Genomic DNA, 15,584 nt, shown 5'->3' with positions numbered 1-15,584 from the left:
CCTGTGTCCCTGTGTCCAGATGAGCCGAGCCCAGATTATAGCTTCCAGAGCCAGCTAATGGTTCCCAATCAAGTTGTGAATGCCGACTCATCTCCTGAGACCTCTCCTATCAGACCCCTGCCCCGGTCAGCCTCTACCGCCAACTTGCAATCAGCCAGCAAACTCATCCTCAGCTCCAAACTGGTGTACAGCAAGCGGCTTGACCTGCCCCATGGGGTGGAGGTGACGCGGGCCACCCCCTCTGCAGGTTGGGATGGACACACAGTTATCACACATATGACTCACCACAACTTGTAGCTGCTAAATTAAAATGAATGTGTAAAACCCCTTTTTTCCATACTCCCAAAAGATCTACATTTATTTTAGGTTGTGGGCAGTTGGTTTAACAATGAAACATGAAATCTGAAAAGTGCCTCTGTTTGTTTGGTTTCCATCTTTTTACGTCAAGTCGGGCAGATTCCAAGAAATACCTGAATAATCTTTTTTTCACGTTATGTAGCAAGCAAGAAACCAAGAAATCAGGTTAATGCAAGAAACTGTAGAACATGTTTTCATGTTTTTGTACTGCCTCCTCTTTCTGCTAGGTCATCTAAGTTCCTCCTCTATCTACCCTGTGTGCCTGGCTCCGTATCTGATTGTTACTACCTGCTCTGACTCTCGCGTGCGCTTCTGGCGCTGTGCTGTGGAGGGTGATGAAGGGTATAGTGAGGATGAGCATGACAACCGGGCATACCGCTGGGAGCCTTGGGCTCTGATGAACGAGGAGGAAGACAACAACAGTGCTGTGAATGTGTCGGGACGGCCTGTAGCTGTGTCCTGCTCCTACATCGGCAGGCTGGCGGTGGCCTTTAAACAGCCACGACAAGGACAGGTAGGAAATTGGCTTTGAAACGGCGTTTTTTTTTATTGTATTCAGCATCTATAGCAATGTGGAAATTAATTTAAGTGTGCCAATCACCTTGAGGTGGAAAATTGCAATAAAAATGTAAATGCAGTGAATTAATACCGTTTAGCTGTATAGCCTTGACCCTGCAAAACAGATAACAATTCCATATATCGGCATACAAATACATATTTATGTAAAGCGGAGAGCAGTGAGGGAAGAAGAAGATTAGATAAACATATGCATTATTCACATAATACATTGCAGTGTGTTTGGAATCAGTGCTCACAGTCATTAGCCATCAGTGAAAAGGTGATAAAACCTGACTATCTGAGGATCTAACTCCATTTCACAAAGCTATTCTATATTTGAATTCTCTGGCGCTGGATGTCATTGAACTGAGCTGCAGTTTACGCAGAGCTGTCTGGCTTATGAGTCTGGGTTTTCAGTGTGCCTTGGGATGTGATGCAGGGGAAAGGTCTGTGTGGGGACTGATGAGGTATTTTTATGAGCCCACACGCCTGGCTGACTGCTTCCCCGTGTCTACAGTATCTATAGATTTGACATATTCTAAGAAATTAGACTATTTAAGTAAACGCACCTCTTGTCCTCAGCTGCAGGGTTCTGGAGAGAACTTCTCTATGCATGTGTCCATCTATGAGTGTGAGTCCACCGGTGGCTCCGAGTGGGTTTTAGAGCAAACTCTCCACCTGGACGACTTCACCAGACCCTCTTCAACCCTGGATCCAAGAGTCAGTGTGGACTCCAACCTCTTTGTTTACAGCAGGTCAGGAGGGCACTGCTTATGTGTTTGCATGATTTTCTCTGTGCCACTGTATGTTTACAGCTATGTGTGTTTCATAAGTTAATAATAATGTTTTCCCTGCCAGGTCTGACCTGTACATGAGCAGAGACCACAGCTCCCCCAACATTAAGCACTATGTGCATCTGGACTGGCTGTCAAAGGAGGATGGATCTCACATCCTCACTGTGGGGGTTGGATCCAACATTCTCATGTACGGCCGCATCTCTGGCATGGTCAATGAGCAAACTAGCAGCAAAGAGGGAGTGGCTGTCATCACCCTTCCTCTAGGGGGCAGTATCAAACAGGGCATCCGCTCACGCTGGATTCTGCTTCGGTCCGTGGACCTCCTGTCCTCCGTGGACGGCACACCGTCTCTGCCAGTCTCCCTGTCCTGGGTGAGGGACGGCATCCTGGTGGTGGGCATGGACTGTGAAATGCACGTGTATGCCCAGTGGCATCAGGACAAGAAGCTTGGTGAGGGAGAGGAGGGCAACCTCTCATCCGCAGACATCGCTGGAGGTCAAACCGCAGGTTCCTCCTCAGTCTTTGAAGGGAGAGCCAGGTCTAAGAGTGTCTTTGAAGGGAGTCCTGCCGTGGATGAGGCCCTTCGTGCCCCAGCAGGACTTCAGGAAGGAGGACTGTTTGAGGCAGCTCACTCACTGTCCCCAACTCTACCCCAGTACCATCCGACCCAGCTGCTGGAACTCATGGACCTGGGCAAGGTTCGCCGTGCCAAGGTGGGTCTTAAATTAAATGATTAAAATCTGTGGTGCGCTAGAGTGCAACAAGGCCCACCCAAAAAGTCAGATGTACACAGACACTGTCTAATAGATCATGTGTGTCGGGATGTAGCTCATCTAATCTATATCGTTGTATACACTGTGTAACCTATTGCTCTTCTCTATATCAGGCCATCCTCGCTCACCTGGTGAAGTGTATTGCCGGGGAAGTTGCTGTGGTGAGGGATGTGGAGGCAGGTGAGGGCGGAGCCAGGAGACATCTGTCCCGAACCATCAGTGTGACTGGCAGCACAGCAAAAGACACCATTGTGGCTGGCCGTGACGGCGGCAGGGACTACACAGAGATCAACTCCATCCCTCCATTGCCCCTTTATGCGCTCATGTTAGCTGACCTTGACACCTCGTACAAGGGAGCAGAAGAGGCTGCCAAGGGAGCTAAGGTGGCCGACAGTGAAGGAACCCAGAAGTCCACAGAGGACCAGTATGCTGACCTTTTCCAGGTAGGTAGTTAAAGGGAGTTAGTTGTTGAAGGTGTAGTCCACTATTAAACTTTAACTCCTTTCTTCTTTGTGTGAACAGGTGCCAACGGTCACCACAGATGACTTTGTGAATTTTGCCACCGACAAACCAGAGAAGAAGTCTCGAGTTATCAACCTCTCTCAATATGGACCTACCTACTTTGGACCAGAGCATGCTCAGGTGTTGCTTCATACTCCAATTTCCCATAAAAAAAAAACAAAACAAAAAAAAACAAACAAAAATGTTGATAACGTGGCAATGACACGTCAATGGTGCTGTGATATCATGGCTAAAACAGTACAATTCTAACCATGTAACATCCAGTTGACAACAATGGCAAGGGTAGTAATGGGGAGGAGACATGATAATAATAACAGGCTAATCTGCACATAATAATCCAATTATATCTGAGAAATATTCTCTCAATGAGGATGTGTTTATTACTGTACAGTGCTTGCAAAGTCAAATTAATAATAGGATAATATTAAGGCAAGGTAACAAAAATGAACTGTAAAAAAAATTTACGGTAATGCCTCACATTGTAAAAATCCATCAGTGTGTCATCGTTGCATACCTTTCAGTCTGCTGCTCAGAGTGTCTCGTTGCACACCTTTACTCACATTCTTCCTCTGTGTGCTCAGGTATTGTCCAGTCACCTGATGCACTCCAGCCTGCCAGGGTTGACCAGGCTAGAGCAAATGTTCTTGGTGGCCTTGGCTGATACTGTTGCAACCACCAGTGCTGAGGTCACCAGCTCCACTGATCAACAGTACACAGGTCAGTATATTTATATATGTCTGTGTGTATGGGTTACAGTCATACTTGTGACATGTACAATAGATCATATAACATAGAGTAAACATAAGATATTGCATCAAGGTTTAATGAGGTTAGAGACTGTTGTGTCTGTTTTCCTTGAGGAGGAGTCATCACCACATTAAAATATTAATCATATTATTTCAAACCACAATAAACACACTCTACCTTAAATTGTAACATAACACTGAAATAAGTTTAATAATCCACATATCTTTAGGTAACATCTGAAGCGTGATTCTCCTTGTATTATACACCTTTCCAACTAGCAGTATATCTCTCAGTTTTTTATCTGATGACCTAACAATATATCATGGTTGGCTGTCTATAGAACTGGTTTATTTTAGCTTTAGCTTTAGTTATTTTGCCATTTTAAAGTGTTGATTTTTATGCTCACATCAATGTGACAGTAACCTGTGGCAATCCAAGCTGTTGTACAATAAGATACCAGATACAACCATACCTGCAGAATTGGCTTGTATTGTAACTTGGCGTGTTGACCCGCCTTAATGTCTGCCATTAACTTTTAACCTTGGTAAGAGATAATATTGTATTAAAGTTGACAAAAGGTTATAGACATTAAAAGTAAGCATAATTTTTCTTGATTGTGTGTTCCTGGATATAGTTAATCTCCAGCCATCAAATCTTTATTAACATAAACAACAGTGCGTATGCTGTTCCTCTTTAACTGTATATAAACAGACGCAACAATTTTTCCATTATCTTTGTCTTTTTCTCCAATTTTCCATCCTATTTATTTAGTCTTTTGAGAGGAAGACATTAGCAGGTTGTTCCAGGGCTAAGTAAGCACACAGAGGGTAAGAAGGTTCAGGGACGAGAGACACAGTCTCTGACAGGATTCAGTGAACTCAAGTGATACTGGAGTTTTAGAGTGGTGTGCTTTCTGGCTGCCATTTAACAGAGTGGTCTTCGGCATCATGGTGACAAAGCTGACGGTTCCCTGGTGTTGTGTTTTTATAGGCGGTGAAGCTCTCGATGAGTGTGGGCTGAGGTACCTGCTGGCCATGCGTCTTCATACCTGCCTGCTCACCTCTCTGCCCCCCCTCTACCGCATGCAGCTGCTGCACCAGGGTAAAACACACTGCTCATTATACTGCTGTTGTGACACATATATAAAATATTGTTTTTATGACAATAGTACCACCACATTGTCAGATGTTTGGCTATGAACTATTGATTTCTGGTGCATATAATCTCTGCCTCTTTCTGTTGCTGCACCAGGCCTATCAACATGCCACTTTGCATGGGCCTTCCACTCAGAAGCCGAAGAGGAGCTGCTGAACATGATACCAGCCATGCAGAGAGGCGACCCACAGTGGTCTGAGCTCAGAGCCGTTGGAGTGGGTTGGTGGATACGCAACATCAACACTCTGCGGAAAATGGTGGAAAAGGTACCAGGAAAAATTCAGTTATTACTGGAAGATTCAGAAGAATAATGAATAAAAAAAATAGCGCATGGTGATGCAAGTACAGTGTAATTTCCTTTCCTGTATTTTGTGGATTGACAGTTTATAACATGAGGACAGTGATGTAAATGGTGGGACTTAACTAGAAAAGGAAACGAGGAAAACATAGCTAACTGTGATATTTAAATATCATATATTGTCTATAAACAATTTGCAGGAAGTTCTGCACTGTAGGTAGGTTGATCAACAAAAGCAGATATAAATTACAATAGAATGCAATCCTTTCCAACAGCCCTGCGGTTAATACTGGCTTTGTAAAGCTTAGGATACTTCTTGTGTCAGACACATGGTGGCTGCAGCTATGATAGAGTAATTTATTGTACTTCGTTGTGATGTTTTACCAGATTCCAAAAACACATTTAAACCAGCACGTCCCAACAAAACAAAGACATCAAAAGATTTAAAAATAGAGCGTTCAGATCAATTGTTCCTGTCATGTGTGCACCCCCTGTTGTTCAACCTGTACTGACTAAAATCTGGAGACGTTCGTGTTTCTGTATACTAAGCAGCTGAAATTCATTTCCTACAATGAAATATACATTTATAATGGTTGTTTAGTAGCTGTGTTTATTCTGAAGAGCAAAGTGCAAAAAAAAAAAACAATAGTTAATGCACATAGGTCTTTAGCAATAGCTAAATGAGGGGAACATTTATACTGGCATGTGACAATTTGCAGTTAGCGTTTTGACATGCTGCATCATATATTGTCTTTGATGTACACTTAACATCATTCCAGCCAATTAGTGAAAACTGAAATTTACTGATTTAGTTACTGTAATGTTTGTGTGCAATCAGTTAGGTAAAGCTGCGTTCCAGAGACACAACGACCCTTTAGATGCTGCTCTGTTCTACTTGGCTATGAAGAAGAAAGCTGTTCTGTGGGGGCTCTTCAGGTAGGACACTGTGTCTTGACACATAATTATTCTGAATTGAGTAATAGTCTAATTTCAACGAAGACTCTGAGCTGAGTGGTTTTCTTCTCTCAGGTCTCAGCACGATGAAAAGATGACGCAGTTCTTCAAGAACAACTTCAGTGAAGACCGCTGGCGAAAAGCAGCTCTGAAAAATGCTTTCTCACTGCTGGGAAAACAGCGCTTTGAACAGTCCGCTGCTTTCTTCCTGCTGGCTGGATCACTCAAAGACGCCATAGAGGTGTGAACAGCACACATACACTTTTACACTAAACAACACACCAGATTCATAGACATAACGGGTTACTGTTCAGCTTGCTCTAGCTGAAATACAATGTGACGGTGTGTCTGCATGAGAGTTAAATCACTACATCACTAATAATGCAGATATTTCTTGTTGAGAGAGCATACAATTCTGCAGCCTTTAAATCACATGAGGGAAGTCTAAATGACACTGATAAAATGCATAAAAAACCCACATAGTTTTCCTTGGCCTGGGTTTTCCATGCACACAGTCAAAATATACAGATAGAAGTATGAGCCCTGTATGCTTCAGCTCTGTGCATTGGTAGCATTGAAAATTACCATCTTAAAAGGTGTAAAATTTTTGTGCTTTAATGCATGCTTACTTAAATTTCTTGTTTAAACTGCAGTTTGAACGCAGTCTCACCTCTCCTCTGTTGTCTTGTGTTGTCTTGTCTTGTGTAGGTGTTGCTGGAAAAGATGGAGGATCTCCAGTTAGCCATGATAGTAGCAAGGTTGTATGAGGCTGACTTTGAGAATTCATCCACTTGCCAAGGCCTACTTTACGAGAAGGTGCTGGGCTGTAACAGGGACGGAAGCGGTTACCACTGCTCCAGGCTGCACCCCGACCCATTCCTCCGCAGCATAGCCTACTGGATCCTGAAGGATTACACCCGAGCCCTGGACACATTGTTGGAACGAATCCCCAAAGAGGATGACGATAACCCCGGTCAGTTGGTTGCAGACATTTCAGTCAGTGTTACACGATCACAAGATTGGGACAAGATCCACTTTAACCTGTTGTATCATGTGCTATGCTTAAAGGCTTCTTTTTCCTCTCCCTTTTCTTTATCCCTCTATGTTAGATGTGATGGTGAAATCTTGCAACCCTGTGGTGTTTAGTTTCTATAACTACCTGAGGACACACCCTTTGATCATCCGTCGCCACTTTGCAAACCCAGAGGGCACGGCAACAACTGTGGGCCTCACTGCTGAGAAGAGCAGCGCAGATGAGATCAACCTTATAGAGCGCAAACTGTTCTTCACTACTGCCAATGCACACTTCAAGGTGCGCTCATCAGTAATATGGCCGCCCACTCACATCCAATTCTTCTGATAACGTTGGGACCTTTTCATCTGCCTCTTTTATTACAGTTGTTTTGTCTGATAAAATGTTAATTGCAAAATCAAACTTGCAAAAGTTACATACTGTAGCACATGTTTGGACATGGTTTGAATCAAATCTAAATCTTCTGTAGGTGGGCTGCCCAGTTCTGGCTCTGGAGGTGCTATCCAAGATTCCCAAAGTTACCAAGAAATCTGGCTCCTCCCCTCTCAGCAAAGCTTCATCCAAGGCCAACTTAAACTCCACCCAACCCCTGGAAAATGGCACCCAGGGAAGTGTGGACTGGGGCACCCCAGCAGCCCCTGCCTGGGGAGGAAATGATAGTGTTGGTGGCTTAGACTGGAGCCAGCCTTTGGTCAAGGTGGAGGACGATGAGCTGAAGCTGGACTGGGAAGATGACAAGGAGGAGGATGAGGATGAAGATGATGATGATGGTCTAACTATGAAGAAACCAGAGCCCGAGACCAAAGCAGATGGGGGAGGGACTGGTGGGGCCAAACTGCAGAGAGCGGACTCACAGGCAGTAATAATATATTTAACATATTTACAACAATTGCAAATACTGGAATGATTATAGGATAGGATGATTATACATAAAACATTGAAAATGTCTCCATTTAAATATCTCTAAAATACAAAAAATCTACAAGTTATTGCTTAACTATTGCAAAGTTCACTTTTAATGTATAACATTAAATGACATTCTGATGTCATGTGAGGACAGATCCTGGACTAGGACAGTTCCTGTTGTGAGTTAGCTGGGGTATAGGGGTGTTTCACAACCAGAAGAGTATTCAAATGAAACTCATTTGGATTTAACATCTCACGCAAAAGTAGCTGAACTGACATGACACTGGGTCAGGAGGGTTTCAAATGTGTCATGAAATGAGATTTACTGTAAAACCCCAACCGTAGATAAGACCAGTGTTAATGTCTTGACCCTGTAATCCATCTCAGAATGATTTTCTAAAAGGTTTTTAATGGAATCCACATTTGCAATTTGCAAGATAAAGCTTTACTATGTTAAAAAAAATAGGTGCGTTTTGCTTAAGTCTGGAACCAGAATGTCGTCTCTCTGTGGAAGCTTTCAGAAAGTGTGCCAGAGAGCCCTGGTGGACTTGAATTGTAAGTTTGGACATCCCTAAACACTTTCCTTTAACGCACTCTCATATATTTCAGGGTGAGTCAGAGGTAGATGTGATAGCAGAGCAGCTGAAGTTCCGTGCCTGTCTGAAAATCCTGATGACAGAGCTGCGTACACTGGCCACTGGCTTTGAGGTGGATGGAGGGAAGCTCCGCTTTCAGCTCTACAATTGGCTGGAGAAGGAAATAGCAGGCATGCATACGATCTGCAACTACAAGGTGCACTTTGATTGTATTTCATGTAGTCTTGACAACTTTATATTTCAATTATGCAGTACAAGGTATTAGCAAAAGTGTTTTCCTCCTCCTGTTTCACCATTCACCATAAATAACACAAAGGTGGAGGGGAAGGAGGAAGATTCAGAGGTGGAGCGCTGGGGAGAGCGTTCAGCATCAGTGGACATCTCGGAGGAGGCCCTGGAGCAGACGGAGGCCGGGGCGTATGAGCGCCACCAGATGGAGCGACGTCGTCTTCAGGCCAAGCAGCAGCACTCTGAGAGGCGCAAGGCGTGGCTGAGGAAGAACCAGGCCCTGCTGAGGGTGTTCCTGTCCTACTGCAGCCTTCATGGAGCCAAGGGAGGCGGAGTCACCTCTGTACGCATGGAGCTTCTGTTCCTTCTGCAGGAGAGCCAGCAGGTACACAAGCACACTCATACGTACACATACTGTATGTTATGTGCCTCTACTTTCTCTGTTCAGCAAAAACAAAATGTATATCTTCTTGTCTCACCCTGTAGGAGACCACAGTGAAACAGCTGCAGTCTCCTCTGCCTCTGCCGACTACACTCCCTCTGCTATCAGCTTGCATCGCCCCCACCAAGACCGTCATAGCAAATCCCGTTCTTCACCTCAGCAACCACATTCACGACATCCTCCACACCATCACCCTCATGGAGGCCCCGCCGCATCCTGACAGCATGGATGATCGGGTCAGTATATCGTCTACAGCATTTCTCACAGTCTTCTGAAGTCGTTCATTTTGATGTTGAATAATAAAATGTGTGTGTTTTTCACCCTCAGGTGAATGCTCTACACACACTAGCAGCATCTCTCTCTGCTTGCGTCTATCAAGCATTGTGTGACAGCCACAGCTACAGGTAACTGTGCCTCAGTGAAGGGGCCACATGCTCAACAGTCCCTGCAAGAATTTATTCCCCTTAAAATGTGTTTGACGCTAAGCTTGGCTTAACCACATCCTGACTTCATGAGCGTGTTTCCCAGAAATGTTGAATATGTATTTTTCTGTGCGGGAGGAACTCCTTGGTTTACCTTTGTGTCATTGGCTTTGCAGCAGCCAGACAGAGGCCAACCAGTTTACAGGGATGGTGTACCAGGGCCTGTTACTCAGTGAGAGGAAACGACTCCGCACAGAAAGCATTGAAGAACATATAACTCCCAACTCCGCTCCTGCACAGTGGCCAGGTAACAAATCATGTTTGGGATCAAACTGAGTTAGACTTTATACATTTTTTTTTTTTTTTTTTTAAAGAAGGACAACTTTTCTATCAGGTTCTGCATCTTTGTGTTTTTGTCTTTATTTTCTCACAAATGATTTTATGGAGATTGAAGCTAAGTTAGTCGTCACAGAACGTGTAGAAGTATGTGCGAGCATCAAAGACATGATTGAGAGAGAGTATGAAAAGCGGAGGGCGAGGAAGAGCCGAGCAAAGCAGGCAGTCTGCGTTTATGCAGAGAGGCAGATGGTGTTCTATAATAGGAGCTTCATGGCCTCTGGGAAGGAAAGGGAAAGACAGAGACTGATCACGCCATTGTGCAAATGTTGTCAGAAATAGTGTTTTTGTTTGTCTGTGGAACTTATTTTTGTAAATTACAGGTTAATCTATTGTGTGTGTGTGCGTGTCCTCTCTCTGCAGGTGTGTCGTCCCTGATTTCTCTGTTGACGTCTGCCAGGGAGGAGGACCAGCCGAGGCTCAACGTGCTGCTGTGTGAAGCGGTCGTGGCTGTTTATCTCGCACTGCTCATTCATGGCTTGGGCACTCACAGCAGCAATGAACTCTTCCGTCTGGCTGCACACCCCCTCAACAACCGCATGTGGGCAGCTGTCTTTGGAGGAGGAGCCAAAGTCATTATTAAGCCAAAGAGACCTGAGGCCCCGCCAGGTAAAATTATTATTTTGTAGTTAATTGCTTAAGTTTATTTCCATCATGTCATTGCTGTCTTAAGTCTTACTCCATGGTCTTCGTTATCTGTCTTTTATCCCTTTATTATGCTCCTCCCGTTGTCTTCTTCTACTTCCATTTGTTGGCTTTCTACATCCTGACTTATCTCTGATCAGATGCATCTGGGGCAAAACTTCCATCCCTCTGGCTCTATCTCCATAATTACACAGATATTAACTTAGTCCTGTCCTGAGATGCTGCTGGTGTGTAGTGTCTTGTGTGAGTGTGCCCTCTGCCCTGTGTCCCAGTGCCAGCTGATTTTGAGGCAGCAAGGCCAGAGGAGTCTCAAGACGAGACAGGAAGACCTGAGCAGAGCAGCCTCACCCCAAACCCCACTCCCATCCCCACTGAATCCCAGCGCCCCAAACGACCCCCTCATCCCCTTTCAAGGGGAGAGGAGTCGGGCGCTGTGGCACCAGCAACTAAGGCCAGCTGTGAGTAACTGGGCTGGTGGATTGCAGTGCTGGTTTGCAGGATTGCAGTGCATGGTAATTGTACAGGTTTGCATTGTTGCAAATGCTTGACTTACCCCTCTCTCTTTTGTGCAGCTACTACTGAATGCCCATTACAAACAACAAAGCCCACTAGTGCTATGAAGATAGTCATCTGTGTTCAGTGTTATGACAAGCCAACAGCTGTGTGTGTTTGTGTGAGTGTGCGTGAGCGTGCGCGTGAACATGTATTGCATTGCATGTATATGTTGTAATGTCCTCTATGCTCATCTCATTGTGTCATTTCTGCGGTACCACTGAAGCAACTGCTGGGCCTAGCCAGGATTGTTCAGACGCCAAGGCTGAGCAGCCCTCTCAGGCTAAATCTGAATCTGAGACTAAACCAGGTACACCTCGAGAAGTTATCACTCTAATGGAATACCTCTGCAGAGCCGGAGCTGAGTAACTAGTCCTGTGTTGTCCAGTTTGTAGCATTAAATGTTTACATGGTATTTGAATGGAGCAGAGTTATTGTATTTCAGTAGTTTGTAGTAGAGGTAATAACTACATCATAGACTGACAGTAGCTCTTGTGTGACTGTCAGATTTTTCGATTTGTAGAAATTAAGCCAGTTCCCGAGTAGCTGTGCTGTGTAAGCCTAAGTCTGTTGACACTGTTCATCCATATTCATTAGGCCAAAGTAATCTGTGCTCACATTGTATTTGTGTGGGAGGAAGATATGGGCTGGCATTTAGACTCTATATCACTGTAGAGTCAGAGATAGCTCTCAGCAAAGCCGAGAGCCTTTTGAAGAGCTGGATGAGGGGGGGGGGTTCTCCCAAATGCCAGCCTGTTGATAGGAGTCACTTTGCCAAATGTTAAGATCTGCCCTTTTTGAGCGCTGCGGAAAAAACTGTACATGCATGTCACGAACACACATCCATACACAAATGTTACATGTCGATGCCTCTCTATCATGTACTAATGAACACCCATTTTAAAACTAAATAAACATGTTGCGTTCACCAATCACTCATCATGTTTGCCTCCTTCAAGGGCTGTGGATACATAAAAAAAAAAAATTCAAAAAACGCTTAACGCACAACTGCTCAACAAATTCACCATTGTTGTTTGATGTGTTTTCTGTGTGTATTTTGTGCCACACACTACATCAAATATTTGCTGATTCAATTGTGTAATGGTCTGTGTAGTATCTGTGTGTCTAACTGCACTGTCTACTCTGGTTTGTGTCTTGTCTTGTTTTGTCTGGTGCGATGCCAGAGATAGTCACCCAGGATAATGGTGCAGGTTTGTGCACAGCCTAGTGTGTCTTGCCCTGTGCCTCCATCCTAAGTGTTTGTATTTGTGCATTTGCATCTCCTCTTTTCCAAGTGTATTGATTTTCATCCCTGTGCTATGACTCATGGAAGTCATAGGACTCAAAGTTATACTGCAGACAGGAACCACCTTTTAGACAGCAATAAGGTTATTTTTCAGCTCTGTCATGGATGTGCAGTATACTGTGCTCTGTGTAGGGTGTGGATGCGGTTCACTTCCTCCTGATCTATTTCTTGACCTTCCTTTGGCTTTAAAAAAATGACACTGAGTCTCAGCTCATCCTCGGCATTTGTCCGCTGCAAATTAACCATCATTCTTCTCCTGCCCCCAGTGGCTCCCCCGCAGCCCCCAGCAGAGGACGTGGACCGATACAGGCGTCGGTTCAACATGAGGATGCTTGTTCCCGGACGCCCCGTGAAGGAGACGCCAGCCAACCCACCTCCTGTGCCCACAGAAAGACCCGCCTACAGGGAGAAGTTCATTCCCCCAGAGCTGAGCATGTGGGACTACTTTGTGGCCAAAGTAAGGCAGTGAATGCTACCTATATGGAATTGACTGATGAGACCTGTGGTTCATAGTCTTCAGGCTATTTCTCTCTTCCTACCTGACGTTTTCATTTGCTTTTTCTCCTCCATCATTATTTCCTCCCTCTCAGCCCTTCCTGCCGCTGTCAGACAGCAATGCTCTGTGTGACTCAGATGAAAGCGGCGCAGAGGATGATGAAGATGACGACGACGCCTTCCTTTCTGACACACAGATAACGGAGCACTCTGACCCCAACTCCTACAGGTAGGGCCTTGCCTTTCTTGTTTTTATGCCATCCAGTTTTGGAGCCTGTGCTTCCAGATTTGAATTTTCATGCATGTGTGTCCGTCTGCCTGTGTGGTCCACAGCTGGGCTCTGATCCGCCTCGTCATGGTGAAACTTGCTCATCACAACGTCAAGAACTTCCTCCCTCTCACTGGCCTTGACTTCACTGGTACACACACTCACAGCATCATTAATCCTACTAATTGGCATTGCTGCTGCCTCTATACAGTATCTGCTGTACATCTATATGTGTATGTGTTTGTGTCACAGACCTGCCAGTCATCTCTCCTCTCAGCAACGCTGTGCTGAAGACTTTAGAGAACTGGGAGCAGCTTCTGCTGGAGCGAATGAACAAATTCGACGGCCCGCCTCCCAACTACATCAACACTTACCCTACTGACCTCAGCGCAGGAGGTGGCCCCGCCATACTCCGGCACAAGGCCATGCTGGAGCCAGACAACACACCCTTCAAGTGAGTATGAAATCATAAACAGTACACAAAAATATAGACACATATCACACACAAGGGCTGCGTTAAAAAACCATTAGTTTGGGTTATGTTTTTGTGTGTGTTTTTGTTTTTTTTTTTTGCTCTTTTCTAAGAAGTACAACTCTTAAAATATGCCACTCTAGCAACAGTTTTACTTTGACTTTGAGGAGTGGAGGAAACAGTATTGTTGTGAATTAACATCAAGCATCTTTGTGCCAAAAGTGGCAAATTTCAAATTCAGAAAGAAAACAGAAATACAAAGTCAGCGCCACATTATTGACACACTGTATATAATGTCATGAAGTAAAAGTAGTAGAAGTAGTTTGTTTAATTATAAAACACATTTTTTGAAATATTTTGGCTACACAACCGATTCACATGGTCGGGATACTTAATTAAACAGCCAACAGTCAGTAGTTAGATGTGATGACTGATACTTATATATATTTTTAGATTGTACTTACAGCTTGTATACTTACAACTTACTTACAACACAGAGCAGTATTAGATTATTTGTCCATATTTTTTCTTTCAGGACCAAGAACCACCAGTCCTTCCCTGCCCGACGTCTTTGGCACTTCCTGGTCAAACAGGAAGTTCTTCAGGAGACTTTGATCCGTTACATCTTCACTAAGAAAAGGAAGCAGAGTGAGGTCAGTGGCCCACATGCACAGAAACAATGTCTGCTCGTGTTTTTCCTCAGTTCAGTGTTCATTATCTATGATGATTAAACCTGCCATTGTTTTATTTAACAGTCATGTTAGTTCATATTTACCAGAATCTTTGCATTTTTGTTTTATTCATTCATTCATTCATTCATCAATTCATTCATTCATTTATTTATTTATTTAGTTCACTTCCCTGAACACAATTAATGTAATATATATGTTATATTTTAAATAATTACATTTCTAAAAGCACATTTATTGCATTTAATTACCAGAGGTTGGAGAGTCATAGCCCCCTGACTTGGACGAGTCACTGTCACTGAACTTTACAGTGGTAGGATCGACAGATGAAAAGACAGAGTGAGCGCATGTGGGGAAAAAAAGTAGCTAAATGTAGGCCATGTTAACCACATGAGGCCCATAATGATGAGTGATTAATGAGATACGTATGGTCATCAAACGACTACCATGCAGCCAAGAAATGTAGTGTCAAGATGTCATGTTAGAAGACTGCAGAAGCCTAAAAAAGAAAATCTGTCTCATTCTAAGAACATGAGGAAGTGTGTGCAAGTATGAGAGCAAAAAACTGAAAAAAAGAATTTGTATTATTTCTGTGATACCCAAACAAGTGTAATCTTCCTGGTTTTTGTTTGTGGTCAGAGAATTGTATATTTGGGCCAATTCACTATATATTTTAATTTCATTTCTGAAGAATCCACACAGTCTGCATTGCAAGACACTTAAGCTTGGAGATGATGATTTACTGAGGTCTTTATCAGAGGCCTTTAAACTGATCACTCATCATAAATGACTGTACAACACATAAATTTAAATAACTGCGGGGTAATTTGAAACCCAAGTCTTACCATTAATCTAAATCCATCACTTCATTGTTATACACAGAGAAGTGCTCACACAGAGAAGTGCTCACTGAGCATTTATCTCTGTTGTTGATATTTTTTTTATTGTCATTATCTTTGCTTTGACTCCTCAG

General features: G+C 43.9%; 1 protein-coding gene across 4 annotated transcripts in view; it reads left to right on the top strand.

The window, feature by feature from the left end:
- dmxl2 (Dmx like 2) overlaps positions 1-15,584 on the top strand; it is a 39,115-nt gene that overhangs the window by 16,221 nt on the left and 7,310 nt on the right. For 3 of the 4 annotated variants that reach the window (XM_022747510.1, XM_022747526.1, XM_022747500.1), the window contains exons 19-43: positions 20-247; positions 585-871; positions 1,498-1,670; positions 1,774-2,425; positions 2,599-2,928; positions 3,008-3,127; positions 3,589-3,724; positions 4,745-4,855; positions 5,006-5,175; positions 6,046-6,143; positions 6,237-6,402; positions 6,870-7,134; positions 7,271-7,473; positions 7,664-8,053; positions 8,710-8,892; positions 9,013-9,309; positions 9,411-9,602; positions 9,694-9,770; positions 9,965-10,095; positions 10,548-10,793; positions 12,954-13,144; positions 13,278-13,411; positions 13,516-13,601; positions 13,703-13,904; positions 14,458-14,575. In XM_022747510.1, coding sequence (XP_022603231.1) covers positions 20-247; positions 585-871; positions 1,498-1,670; positions 1,774-2,425; positions 2,599-2,928; positions 3,008-3,127; positions 3,589-3,724; positions 4,745-4,855; positions 5,006-5,175; positions 6,046-6,143; positions 6,237-6,402; positions 6,870-7,134; positions 7,271-7,473; positions 7,664-8,053; positions 8,710-8,892; positions 9,013-9,309; positions 9,411-9,602; positions 9,694-9,770; positions 9,965-10,095; positions 10,548-10,793; positions 12,954-13,144; positions 13,278-13,411; positions 13,516-13,601; positions 13,703-13,904; positions 14,458-14,575 — 5,186 coding nt within the window. The remainder of the gene's footprint in view (positions 1-19; positions 248-584; positions 872-1,497; positions 1,671-1,773; positions 2,426-2,598; positions 2,929-3,007; positions 3,128-3,588; positions 3,725-4,744; positions 4,856-5,005; positions 5,176-6,045; positions 6,144-6,236; positions 6,403-6,869; positions 7,135-7,270; positions 7,474-7,663; positions 8,054-8,709; positions 8,893-9,012; positions 9,310-9,410; positions 9,603-9,693; positions 9,771-9,964; positions 10,096-10,547; positions 10,794-12,953; positions 13,145-13,277; positions 13,412-13,515; positions 13,602-13,702; positions 13,905-14,457; positions 14,576-15,584) is intronic. The other variant, XM_022747518.1, reaches the window with a different exon arrangement.

This window comes from Seriola dumerili, unplaced genomic scaffold, assembly GCF_002260705.1.
Source record: "Seriola dumerili isolate Sdu_G_001 unplaced genomic scaffold, Sdu_1.0 BDQW01000011.1, whole genome shotgun sequence".
Classification (NCBI taxonomy): domain Eukaryota; kingdom Metazoa; phylum Chordata; class Actinopteri; order Carangiformes; family Carangidae; genus Seriola; species Seriola dumerili.
This window is presented reverse-complemented; position numbering and strand designations above follow the sequence as displayed.